Source organism: Motacilla alba, chromosome 5 (genome assembly GCF_015832195.1).
Source record: "Motacilla alba alba isolate MOTALB_02 chromosome 5, Motacilla_alba_V1.0_pri, whole genome shotgun sequence".
Classification (NCBI taxonomy): domain Eukaryota; kingdom Metazoa; phylum Chordata; class Aves; order Passeriformes; family Motacillidae; genus Motacilla; species Motacilla alba.
In genome coordinates this window covers 19,193,771-19,205,948 of record NC_052020.1, presented here as the reverse complement: position 1 = coordinate 19,205,948, position 12,178 = coordinate 19,193,771, and the positions used below count along the sequence as shown (strand labels likewise).

At 45.8% G+C, this 12,178-nt stretch overlaps 1 protein-coding gene across 1 annotated transcript; it reads left to right on the top strand.

Moving 5' to 3' along the window:
• The first annotated feature begins 7,311 nt into the window (after positions 1-7,311).
• On the top strand, positions 7,312-11,875 carry COMMD9 (COMM domain containing 9). The gene is made up of 6 exons (XM_038138768.1): positions 7,312-7,427; positions 7,507-7,632; positions 7,950-8,089; positions 8,748-8,782; positions 10,001-10,104; positions 10,905-11,875. Exons 1-6 carry the CDS (start codon positions 7,377-7,379, stop codon positions 11,043-11,045), a joined length of 597 nt encoding a protein of 198 aa, XP_037994696.1. The 5' UTR covers positions 7,312-7,376; the 3' UTR covers positions 11,046-11,875.
• The last annotated feature ends 303 nt before the right edge of the window (positions 11,876-12,178 follow it).

The following is a 12,178-nucleotide window of genomic DNA, read 5'->3' as shown; positions in this document are numbered from 1 at the left end:
TAAGTTGGATTGTTTGCAAGATGTATCAGTCAGGAGGAAACAGAACAACAAGCACACCAATGCTTAGGTGCTCTTTTCAGCATAGCATAGCACTTAGCTAACTCATCAAACTACGTACCTTGGAATGGCAGGGCTAAATGCAGTGTGTCCTAAGAGGCTGGAGGTTTTGTAAGCTCCATTCTGCAGTTTACTGAGAGGAAAAAAATATAAAACACCACAGCCATAAAATGTTCTGAATTAAGGAAAAAAAAAACCCTCATTAAATTAGTAACAGCCAACAGGACATGCAGTATATAAACACCAGAACTTTCTGCTTTCAGAAGTAAGCAACCAAAACACAGTTCCTATCTTTGACAAACGAGACCTGCCAAAGCTCACACGCTGAGCGTGAGAGTCACACCACTGACGGCTTTCGCCTGCCACACCACAGCTTGGTTTGCACCTCATGTGCTCACAGGGTCACAGCTGCTGCTCTGCATCCCTCGGAGACACAGAGCTACAGGGCACAGCACAGTGTGACTGCATGACCTGCAGAACTGCAATTTTTTGTTTGTTCTCACCTCCAAACAGCACCTCTCTCATGCTTCCCCCTCTGTGAGTTACGACGAATGCACACAAAACGGTTAAAGGTATTTTTTTCTAGAGAAAGTATTAATTTCTGTTACACATGCTGCATTTACTATGTAATAGATGATAGGCATAGGGGATGAAGTCTGTTTTAGTGTATTTTACATAATCTGCTTGAAGAGCTTCCCTTAAAAGAAAGTAATTAGTTTGTACTATTTTGCATGTCATTCTTATCCTATTGGTAAGAGCCCAGCAGACAGCTAGCTGGATTCAATTCACTTGTGGCATAATGTTTCTCATAAACATAGGCTGAAGTCTTAATGTAATTAGCTAATTTCTGCTGTTCTGACGTCGCCTCACACACCCTTGTTACTGACACTGGAGGTTTTGCAAAATTCCAGAGAAGACAATATAAGCTGCCAAGTGGAAACTTCTTCGAGAGGCTGGCTCATGTCCTGAAATTATAGATGCACAAACACAGCTGCATTTGTGCTATTTCTAAAATGCCAGAGGCAAAGCATTTAATATACGTTTATATAGATATGAAATACCCCTCTGGGGATTTACTACTTACACACATGGAAGTGAACAGCGGCAGCAGCAGATAAATAATGAAAAAGTCAATTATGTTTTAAAGAGCCTTTTAATTTTAATAGTCCATAGTGATGTTAATAATACAGGGAAGGACATTTTCAAAGCATTTATCCTGACATTTACCCTTATGATGGCTTGGTAATTTAAGGATGTGGTTGTGGAGAGGTAGAGCTTTAGCTCTCCCTCTGCAGAGAAAGAAAAATAATTTATATTCCAGTTTGTTACTTTTTACACTTCTACTCTTCTGTTTTGAGGCATTAATAGATGCTTTTCTGAGTGTTTGTGTTATACCTCCTCTTTTCTGAGTTTTAAGCCATTTAAAATAGAGCAAGAAACTGCTTTTTGTTGAAAACTGCTGTTGAAACTGTTTTCTGTTGCAATTATATGTGTGATCAAGGCATTGTTGAAATAACCTGTGGCTTTATGATTTTATTGCTATTTCTTAGCACCTTAATCTGGAGTTCTATGAGCTAGCCAGCATATTAACAGCAAATGAAAAGACAATCATAGCTAGTAAGGCAGAAATAAGCCCTCCAAAAGTGTCATTTCAAACCAATAAAAGGCAGCAATTGCAACAAAAGGAGCCTGAATGACTCCAGTGTTTTCTTGATAATGGGATATGAATCCTTTTGCCTTACTGAGATGTAACTTAAACTAACGGTGGCTGCTCCCTCTCTGTGAGCTATTCCCATAAGAAATGAACTGATGGGGTTCTTGTTGTGGTTTTGGGTCACAGCCACGACCTTACAGCTTTCCTTAACCTCCCTCTCTGCAGGCAGCCTGAGCTGCAGGGGCAGAGACAAGAAATCAAGAAATCATCGAAAAATGCAATTTCTTGAAGTCCCTAGGTGCCCGGGGCCGCCTCGATCTGCCAGTGGCTGTTTCACACAGCTGCCCTCACCACAAATGTAAACTGAGCACATGCCCAGCTGGGTGAAGAGGTTCAAGGCTGGTGCTTCTCCAGACGCAGGAGCCAGTGTGTGAGTGGCTGCCTGCTGGGAGGCCCCTGGCACCCAGTGGTTAAAGGCAGGCAGTGCAGAGGACAGTGCTCAAGTGGGATTTAGGCTGTGGAAGAGTGGAAGGGAAGCAAGACAACGCAGCATACTGAGAATGGTCTGGCACAGTTTACAGGTTGTGTCGCAGCAACATTGCAGACTGCACTGGGCCGGGGTGTAGCGAGACTTTGTAATGAGTACAGAACATTAAACTGGTGAAATTAGCCTACAGCTTGGCATCGCTGCAGTTCCAGAGCTGGCCCTTGATGTTTCACTCTACAGGCTGAACTGCCACAAGTCACCAAGGTGGCCTGAGGCCCCACAGATGTACAGAAACTGCTCTCCTGCCAGCAGTGGTTCCCAGTAACAGATGTCATCAACTACTTCCATGGCAGCTCACTTCCTCTGCTGGAAGATAGAAGCCACGAAACTGAGCCAGGCACATTTGAGGCTTGCTGGTTTACATACCTTGTCTCACAGGACACATTTCTGGCAGCTGCTGTCGACCAGTTTACCAGTGAGCCCCAGCATGTTTGAGCTTTCCCTTGCTGCCTTCCCCTCCATATTTGCACAGTTGCTTGCACAGAGTGGTGCTCACCTCCAGCAGCCAAAAGGGAGAGCTGGGAGGCCATGCTGGTGCTGGTCTCTGCCTCCTTGTTCAGCTTCAGCATGACCACGTCATGCTAAGGGACACTGACATTCAAAGGGAGAGTGGGAAGGAAAGGCTGGTTTATTTTTTTGCTCTTATAAGAGCTATTAAATGTCTTGCTTTTGTCTGTGCTGGCTTGCTCCTCCCGTCTTGTCAGAACTGACTCTGTTATGCCATTGGGGCTGCAAATACCTCATGTTTTGTTGCTTGCTTTAATTTGCTTAATAAAACCAGATGCAGTTCCGTTGATTCTTATACAGAATTTTTTTCCCAGGAGTTTTGCGAGCATCAATGAATGGTTGTTAAATCTGACTGAGACCTTGAATAAAGACAATGGTAAAAGCTTGGTATGATGCTTAGGCCAAATACACTCGGCTGGAAAACACTCAGAAAGCTTATTTTTGTCCCAATGATGCTTTGCAGTTTGAACACATTTGTAATCTCACTAACAGTCTGAGCTGCCTATCAAATTTTATAGGGACTGTCTTGCAACAGAGGGCAAAGAAAATTTCCTTAGATGAGCTGTTAATGTGCAATGTCCTCTTTATAAGTGTGAGGCTGCTCACTTTCCAGTTTTAATACAGATTTACAGCAGTGTGAGGCTGCTCACTTTCCAGCTGTAATGCAGGCAACTGTCCACAGACTTACAGAGCACACAGAGTATCTGCTGGCACGAGCCCTACAGATCACATCTGTCAGCAGTGGTCTTGCCCTCCAATTCGCAGTCCCATTTGAAGAGTCTCAAGTATCAGCAATCCAAACTGAAAAGGAAGTTCAGCTGCTACAGCTGAGAGGCCAGGGAGGAAGGAATACTGTCATCTGAAAGGTGATTGAAAACTGACACGGAAGAGTACAAACCTGAATGTTAACCACATGGTTTGGCTCCATTTCTTAACAAACCCTAACAATAAAAGCCTGTCAGGATGACAAGTACATAGTGAAAAGAGATGGGGCCAAATAGGAAAGGTGTTGATTCTACATTACATGCACTTTGTTGGGCCACTGCAAGAGGCAACAGACTGGCAATGAACAGGGTGCACAGCCATGCAGAGCCAGGCCAGCACTGCTAGTCATGCCCATAGTGTATCCGCAGTGCTTCTAGCCTATTCTCTATCACACAGTTAATTGGTTTCACCAACAGAAATAAATGTAAGAAACTGGAAGATAAAAGAACCTGACTTGCCTAAGTCTGTTAAAGCAAGGATTACCTGTCAAGTCCAGTGATGAGTTCAGAAACTTCCCCCAATAACACAGACCAATCAGTCTTTCTGAATTCCAGAAAAAAGTCATATGTGTCAAAATACTAATTACGGGTCACTGTTTGGACATCCTGTTCTCTGAAGCTCTGTAGGGCTTAGCCACAGACTGGCTGGGACACAGAGCTTTCCTCTCTCACACAGTCTACATCCAGGCCCATGAACACACTTGATGTCATCTCTCTAATGTATTCCCTTGGAGCTAAATCCTGCATTTCTAATTTGGAAAAGGACAGGCAACTTTCTTACTAAAATTGCACCCACCCAGCAGGGAGCAGTTACAGAGCAGAGCCTTGCCTTGCAGCTGGAAGCCCTTAAGGAAGAGACCACTCCTCTGCTACACTTGCTCCAGTGAATACAGGCTATGCTGTGGGGAAAAAATCTAATCTTTCTTCCCATCAGATCCTTAATATCCCAAGGATTTCTCTCCCAAGGACTCTTGAATGGACAAAGTGAGCTAGAACTGTTTGGCTCTTTCCCTGGAGTGTAAAAGATTAGAGTTCTCCAGGTAAGAATTGTAGGCAAGCTAAATTTAGTATTTCCTGGTTTTACTTCTCAAGGAGAAAAAAAAAATTACCTACACTACTTTAGGGAGAACCATTTTCAGATACCCTAGGCTGGCTCAACCAAGAGTCACATCAGTCAGTACTCCAGCTGTATCACCCAAGACTAGGTGCAGGCAAATTTGCCAGCCCAGAGGCAGAATTTAATTTTCAGACTCAATGACTGGACAATTTGGTTCATGAGATCCAACCCAATTCCTGCACACAGTGCTGTGACTCATCTGCAGGCTCAGAACTCACAGCTGAGTCCCCTTGGGTGATACAGACATGAAATCATGGTAAAAAAAGGGCTGTGAGAAAACACTTCTGGAGGTCATCCAATCCATCTCACTCCCCTAAGTGGGTTTCTTTTTCAAACTCAGAGAGAAGTGCCTCTGGCACAGCAGATAATTGAACTGGTGTTTCTCAAACCTTCCTGATAATCACACTGAGCACAGGGCCAGCCCTCCTTACAGGATGCAGTCTCACAGTTCATCCTTGATAATTTCATTTTGGAGGCCTTGATCTTGAAGAAAGAGGAAGGAAGGAGGGAAAGAAGAAGGGAAGAAGGGAAGGAAGGAAGGAGGAGAGGAAGGAAGGGAGGGAAGAAGAAATAAAAAGAAAGAAAAGATCAAACCAAATAAAGCATTTTACTAAGCATTTCTGCTGGCTTTAGGTGTTTCAAGTTTTATAGTAAACAAACAGCATTTCAATTTTGATATTAGATCAAACCTGTCATTATTTCTTCATAATTATAAGGCTCCCAGAGTGAGGAAATGGCAGCATTAGGAGGTTGACTGGAGAACAAATTCAGTGGGATGCCAGCTGTGCTTACCGGCAGGCAGCGTCTTTGTTCTGAGTGTGTGACTCACAGGTGAATGTTCTCTTGCCACACACTCCTCTGAGAGCTGGCAGTGACAGTTATCTACTCTCCCCACCCTACACCCTCCCATCCTTTCCATCTCTCCACCTACTCGTCTGACAAAGTTACTCTATCCAATTAAGCCCTTAACCCAGGGGTGATGTTTTGACCTTGGCTGGATACCCAGTGCCCACCAAAGCCATTCTATCACCCCCTTCCTCAACTGGACAGGGGAGAGAAAATGTAACAAAAAGCTCATGAGTTAAGGACAGGAACAGATCACTCACATTTCCATCATGGGCAGAACAGCCTTGACTCAGAGAAATTAACTGAATTCATTACCAGTCGAAATCAGAGCAGGATAATGAAAAAGCAAATCCTAAAAGCACCTTCTCCCCATCCCTCCCTGCTACCTGGACTTAACTTCATTCTTGATTCACAATTACTTCTGTGCAACAACTTTTGTCTTTTCTTCTTAGCCCTGCTATCCCAGAGGTGCTCCCACCATCACTGATGGGCTTGGCCTTGGCCAGCGGCAGGTCCATCTTGGAGACAGCTAGTTCAGGCTCTGTTGGAGATGGGGGAAGTTTCTAACAACTTGCCAAAGAAGCCACCCCTGTAACCTCCCACCACCAGAACCTTGCCACAGAAACCCAATACACTAGGCATGCACCAACCTGATTTTATTGAAGTCTTGTAAAGTCTTTGCTTTAGAAAGGCTCTGAAAAAATGTAAGTGTCCCTCTCCCCCAGTTAGATATGGCATTTCAGAAGTGTTACTGCTTGGAAAAATTCTGCTCACCTCTTAGAAAAAGTTAACCTTATTAGTTTGGGAACAAGACAAACAGGCAGACTGTAAGAGGTCAACGATGCAAGGACAAGTATATCCTGTGAACAATCCCCATTTCCTTTAGGCATACTTCCTCAGATTGTAACACAGTGTTGTTTTTTCACAGTGCCTCCATTCTGTTTATCCTTTCACAACCTCCACGATAACTGCTGATGTTAATAAATGCCCACACTTACTACTGCAGGACGTTATGTGTTGTACAGAGAGTGCCATTACCTTCTTGGCACTCGTGACAAAACTGACCTGCCTTGATTCATCTAAAGACTGAAGCGAGAAGAGAATGTGATTCTGGTTTCCAGCTCTTAAACTCCAACCTATAACCACTACCCCATGCTTTTTCCTCACTGGGGTGCTACTGTTTAACCCACTAGCTGCAAACCTTTCATTTTGGAAATCAAAAAAATAATATTTCACTATCCTTCCCTTCACTTTCTGTTCTGTCCTAGTGCGTAGTATGGAATCTGTTCCTCTTCAAGAGTAAACCCTGTTCCCTGCCAGGCTTGTTAAGCCCAGTGGAAGAAGCATTTATATGTTTGCATTTCTCACTGTGCAGTATTCTGCTCACAAACTGACAGAGATGGAAATGAGGATGGGGACGTGACAGAGGCACTGACGGGGAAAGACCACAGATTAGTGATTCCCTGGATCCAAACGTGCTGGAAGCCACAGAAGGCAAAGAGAGGACGTTCTCTCTTAAAAAGTGGACTTATTTAAATCCCTTAAGAAGTGAAAGACACAGCTTGCAAAGATAATGGTCCGTATCGCTATCACAGTGCCATGATAAATCCTTCAGCTCCCGTTCCCGCTGGCTGGAAGCAGCGCGATTTCAGCACAACTCCAAGGCAGAGTTTTGCACTGATGGTAAAAAACGCCCCGACTGGAGCGGCAGGGGCAGTGCCACACACCGAGGGCTTCCCTGTCCCGGGCTGTGTGCCTGTCCCTGTCCGGTCCGTGTGCCGGTCACTGTCCCGTGTCCCTGTTCCCGGTCCGTGTCCCGGCCCCGCCCCGCTGACGGGCGCGTGATGGCGGCGGGCGGAGCGCGGCCGCGCTGCCGGCGCCAAGATGGCGGCGCTGCGGGACGGGGACTTCGCGGCGCTGCAGATCCTGCTGAAGGTGAGCGGGGCCGGGCCGCGGGGGCCGGGGCCGCCGCTGCCGGGCCGCGGCTGAGCGCCCCCGCTTTCCTCCCCGCCAGGCGCCGTCGAAGGACGCTGTGCGGCAGCTGTGCCAGGAGTGCTTCTCCAGCCCGCCCGCCGCGCTCGGCCCGCTGGCGCAGCGCGCCTGCCCCGGGCTCGCCGTCAGCGCCGAGGAAGCGGAGCAGGTAGGGCCGGGCGGGAACGAGCGGGACTGTGCCGGTGCCGGTGCCGGCACGGGGCTGGCCCGGGCCCTCGGGAAGGTGCGGGAAACCAGACGTGCGCGGTAACAGCGACCCTCGCCCGCGGCACAAGGGCTGAGGCTGCGAACCGGAGGGCGCTGAGGAGCTCAGCCCTGTCCTGCTAAGCCTGTCGGGCCGGACTTGGATGCCCAAGGCTCTGGTGGTGAGGGTCTCGCAGCTTGAGCTGTGTCTCCTGGCTAAGAAGGCCCGTGCTGTGCTGTATGTAATGCTTTCAACCCAGCCCTTCTCTTGCCTCCTGACAGCTGGTGGCTGCTTTGCACAACCTCACCAGGCACGTGGTGTACCGCGGCTTGAGCGGGGCAGAAGACATCCTCTGTCTCTTCCCAGAAAACTTCCACCAAAATCTGAAAAACCTCTTGACTAAGATAATCTTGGAGAATATGTAAGTGCTATCCACCTGCCATTAGCTTTCAGCCGGAGATTTAAAGCCTGTGTATGTCGTTTGATACGTAGATAGTTGGCCACATGAGTCTTGTTTCTGTAAATGGTCAACGAAACACAGCCATGGGCACAAAGAGTTTTCCCGTGACTTCTGAAACGGACGTAGGCCACATTCCCAATATGCAAAGCCCCTTTTTATCTTAACAGCTGTGTGGTGAAAAAATGCTACTGTAAAACTTAGAAGGCTGGATTTCCACTCTAGAAGATCTGGGTAGTATCCAGATATCCATTCACTTGTCACCATGGCTCAGGTGCAGAGGCACTGTATGTAATAGAGCATGCATGAGGTGGTGCCAGAGGAGGGCACTTCTGCTTGCACATCTCAATGCTTGGAGCCCATTGCTTTGATAAGACCAGGGAGAAGGGTGTGGGCTTTAAACAAGCTACCCTTCCAGAAGAACCCGTGGTTGGTCACCAGTTTGCCTGCCATTACCCCCAGTCCCAGCCTTTCCATGGCACTCAGTAGCATGGGCAGTCTCTGTTTCCTGCTTACTGCTGGTGACCCTTCAGTCAGGGATAAGCCATGCGGAATGCTTACCTCTTTTTTTTTTTTTTCTCCTCAAAGCACTGTTGATACTGTTTTCTCCACTTTTTCACAGCTCTGCTTGGAGAAATGAAGCACAAGCAAGTCAGAGTAAGTAGTAATCTCAGGAATGAGATTGTCTGCCAGGAAATAATGGATTATCTTAGTATTGTATTTATGAAGTATCTGACATGCATTACTTAGGGACCGAGGCAGTGATCTAAGGCAGATATTCCAACAGATTGATTGGTGGTGGCTTGTGAGGGACAGGAAACCGTTCACTTTTTTATGTTAACACAGATCAATCTTTGCAAATTAACATACAGGGCTTAACAGATGTATTTCGTGTTGTTGCAAATGCTGCCAAGTGCTGGCCCTAACAGACTGTGAACTGGAATTTGTTCCAAAGGCAGGAGCAAGGCAGCCAGTTGTGCACTGTCCCCTGGAGCTCTGCACAAGGAAGCAGCAGGGGTGGGGAGAGAGAGCCTTTCCCCAGACAGAAAAAAATTCAGTTAGACAATAAAGCACAGAGAGAAAGCAACTTGAGTGTCTGTAGTCAGTAGAAAGGCTGGCAATCAACCCCTGGGGAAGCCACTAAGCATCTTACAACTGGCAGAATCTAGACAGGCTGCAATTGCCTACTGAGACAGCTCTTTTCTTAGCAGCCACGTTAGACTGGTCTTTCTTTCCTTGGGTGGGCCCAAGAGGTCTCCAGCTCTGAGCTATTGATGTCAGTATTGCATCTCTTAAATGGTTTCTGCTAGGCTGCATGTAATTAGGACAATAATCTGAAATACTGTTAAGGAATGTGAAGATTGCAGTTTGTCAGTATGTTTGCTGTACTGCAGGATGCTTTAGTTGGGGAACTTGAACTTACATGTTTTATCCTGCTAGATTTTACAAGCTTTCCTGAGTGCTTTCGTACCAGTTTCAGAGCGGAGCAATTAGCATGCAGGTGCCAGAGCAACTTATGATGAAACACTAGTTGAGTGTAGCAGGCAGCAAGGCAGGGCATAAACATGTGGAAAAAACATCTTACTGCTCTACTTCTCCCAGCTGCTTTGGGAGTTTACCTCTGCTTCTTGCACTGAACTATCATTGCATATAATGATGGGAGAACCCTTTTTGCCCTTCCAGAGTCATGAGGAGGTCTTCAGAGACTGGCTTATTCCAGAGTAAAATGATGGGAAACCACGTAGTAGGAACTAAACTTGTTCACTTCCCAGGGTCAGAAGGGGAGAGGCCTGTGCATGGTGGTAGTCATGGGTTGCAGGGTTTGGTATCCTTGTGTGCTGCTGAGCCTAACAGAGCCATTTTTTAATCCCCCAGTCTCCCTGCCTCGGCTGGTGGACATGGACTGGAGGGTGGACATCAAGACATCTTCAGACAGCATCGTTAGAATGGCAGTCCCTACCTGCCTACTGCAGTTAAAGGTAATGGCAGTGGCTAGGAAGGACCCAAATAATGAAGTCCAACACCTGACTTGCCAGGGAAAACCAGTTCAGACAGGCATCTGGTGCTTGTCTCATGCCTCGTGGGCCATTAGACTTTCTCAGAGATGATACCTGAGATGGCACAGAGCATGGGAATGATGTCTCTGATGAAAGCTCTCTTGCACAGAAGTTTTGTGTGCATGAGGACGTGAGAAGTCACCATGTTTGTTCCTAGTCACCATTGTTTTCTACAGAAAAAAGAAGATAAATCATAAAGTGATCATCCTTTAATCCTAAGGACTCCACCAGCATGTTTAGCTGACTTCATTAGTTGGGAAATTACTTATGATTACTAATAACTTCCTTCACTAGCCACATCTATCATTTGGGGAGTATACCTAGCTTACTGCTTGTGTTCTGCTGAGTTTTGGATCCCTCAACCAATAAAAATCAGATGAGTGGGATTCAGAGGAGGAATTAAAATCTAATTTCTGTGTGTGGGGTGGGGTTAATGTGGTATCTGCTGAGATGCTTTTGATACAGATGTGGCTTCCTGCCACAGCTGTCTTGTGAATATCCCAATACTCACGGCAGTAGATGCTCACTTGCACTTTGCCAATGGGAGTGCACTAGTGAGGCACACAGCTTAAAAATGTGCCATGGTTCTTCAGGATGGAGCTGGATTCCAAATTCAGACCATTTTGTTTAATGTATGCATTAAACACTGACTTTTGCAGTGGCTCTGGAAAAACACATAAATGAATTTTTCATACAACTAACATCTGCATTCCTATTTTAAGATTCAGGAAGATGCTGCCTTATGTGGAAATAATCCTGTTGTTTCTGCACTGACTGTGGAACTGAGCAAAGAAACCCTGGACACTATGTTAGAAGGTCTGGGAAGGATTCGGGACCAACTTTCTGCCGTTGCAAACAAATGAATGCTCAAGGGCAGGGATTCCAGCAGCAAGGAAGGGAAGTATTCTCTACCTACAGCTGTCAGAAGTTGCAGCCTAGTGTAACACGTTGTGTATTTCAGCAAAACGAAACTAAAGAGGTTTCTTTCTTGAATTAATGAGATAGCTTTTGAAAAGCTAACATTCAAATACTCGTTTGGTTGGATGCCAAAAAATGGTTTCCTATTATGTTGTTGAACAAAAGCTGTTCACGGTTTCACAAGAGGATTTCAGGGCTCAGAGCTTGGCTTAATCACAAGGGTCATAACTGGAAACAGCAAATAGCTGCAGCCAATGAAGCAAGTTCTATCTCTGTCCTGAAATGAGAATCTGAAAGGCTCAAGCTGGGTAATGGGCTGCCTTCCAGCAAAGGGAGGGTGCTTCTCTCTGGAATGTGCATGTACTGAGGGGCCTGCTGGATGTAGCACTCCCTCCCTCTCAATGAAGCACAGCCGTGCTGCAGATTGTTATTACAGGATGATGCACTGAAATAGGGCAGTTATGCTACAACACATTCCCTTCTGATCATCTTCACAGCACCATTTGCAAAATGACTGTTCTGAGCATCTTAACAGAACTAATTTCCTCCTTCTATTTGTAAAGAAAAAAAGGAGTTCAGGTAATTCATGTTTGGGGTTTATTGGACTCTGGGCTTTGTCTTTGCTGCACAAAAACCAAACTGGGAGAATAAAGAATTGAAGGCTGTTTTCTGTGCTGTAGGAAACCCCTCTGTGGCAATATGTGCCTATACTTCTTCAAAGTGTTCTGTTGTTTGTGTAAATCTTCATTTAATTAAAGAATGAACTGCTAATTGATTTTGTGAATCCTTTTCAGTCTGGAAGAGATGTTGTCCTGGCTTACCTCAGCCTCTTTGTGATGGTGCCAAGTTTCTAGGCTGGTTTATTGGATGTTCGTGTTTGTTGCTGAAGAAGGATCTTTTGTTTCCTATTCAAATTGATTCATGTTTTAAACTTCCTTCTCTTCATTGTAATACAGTTTCAGGGCACCTTTTTCCATGGGCATCACCTCTGTACAATATTAGAGGATTACCCTGACCTAGAAGTTTATAAATACATGTGCATTGTGAGTGTGGAGGAGTTAAATGCAGAAAATCAACA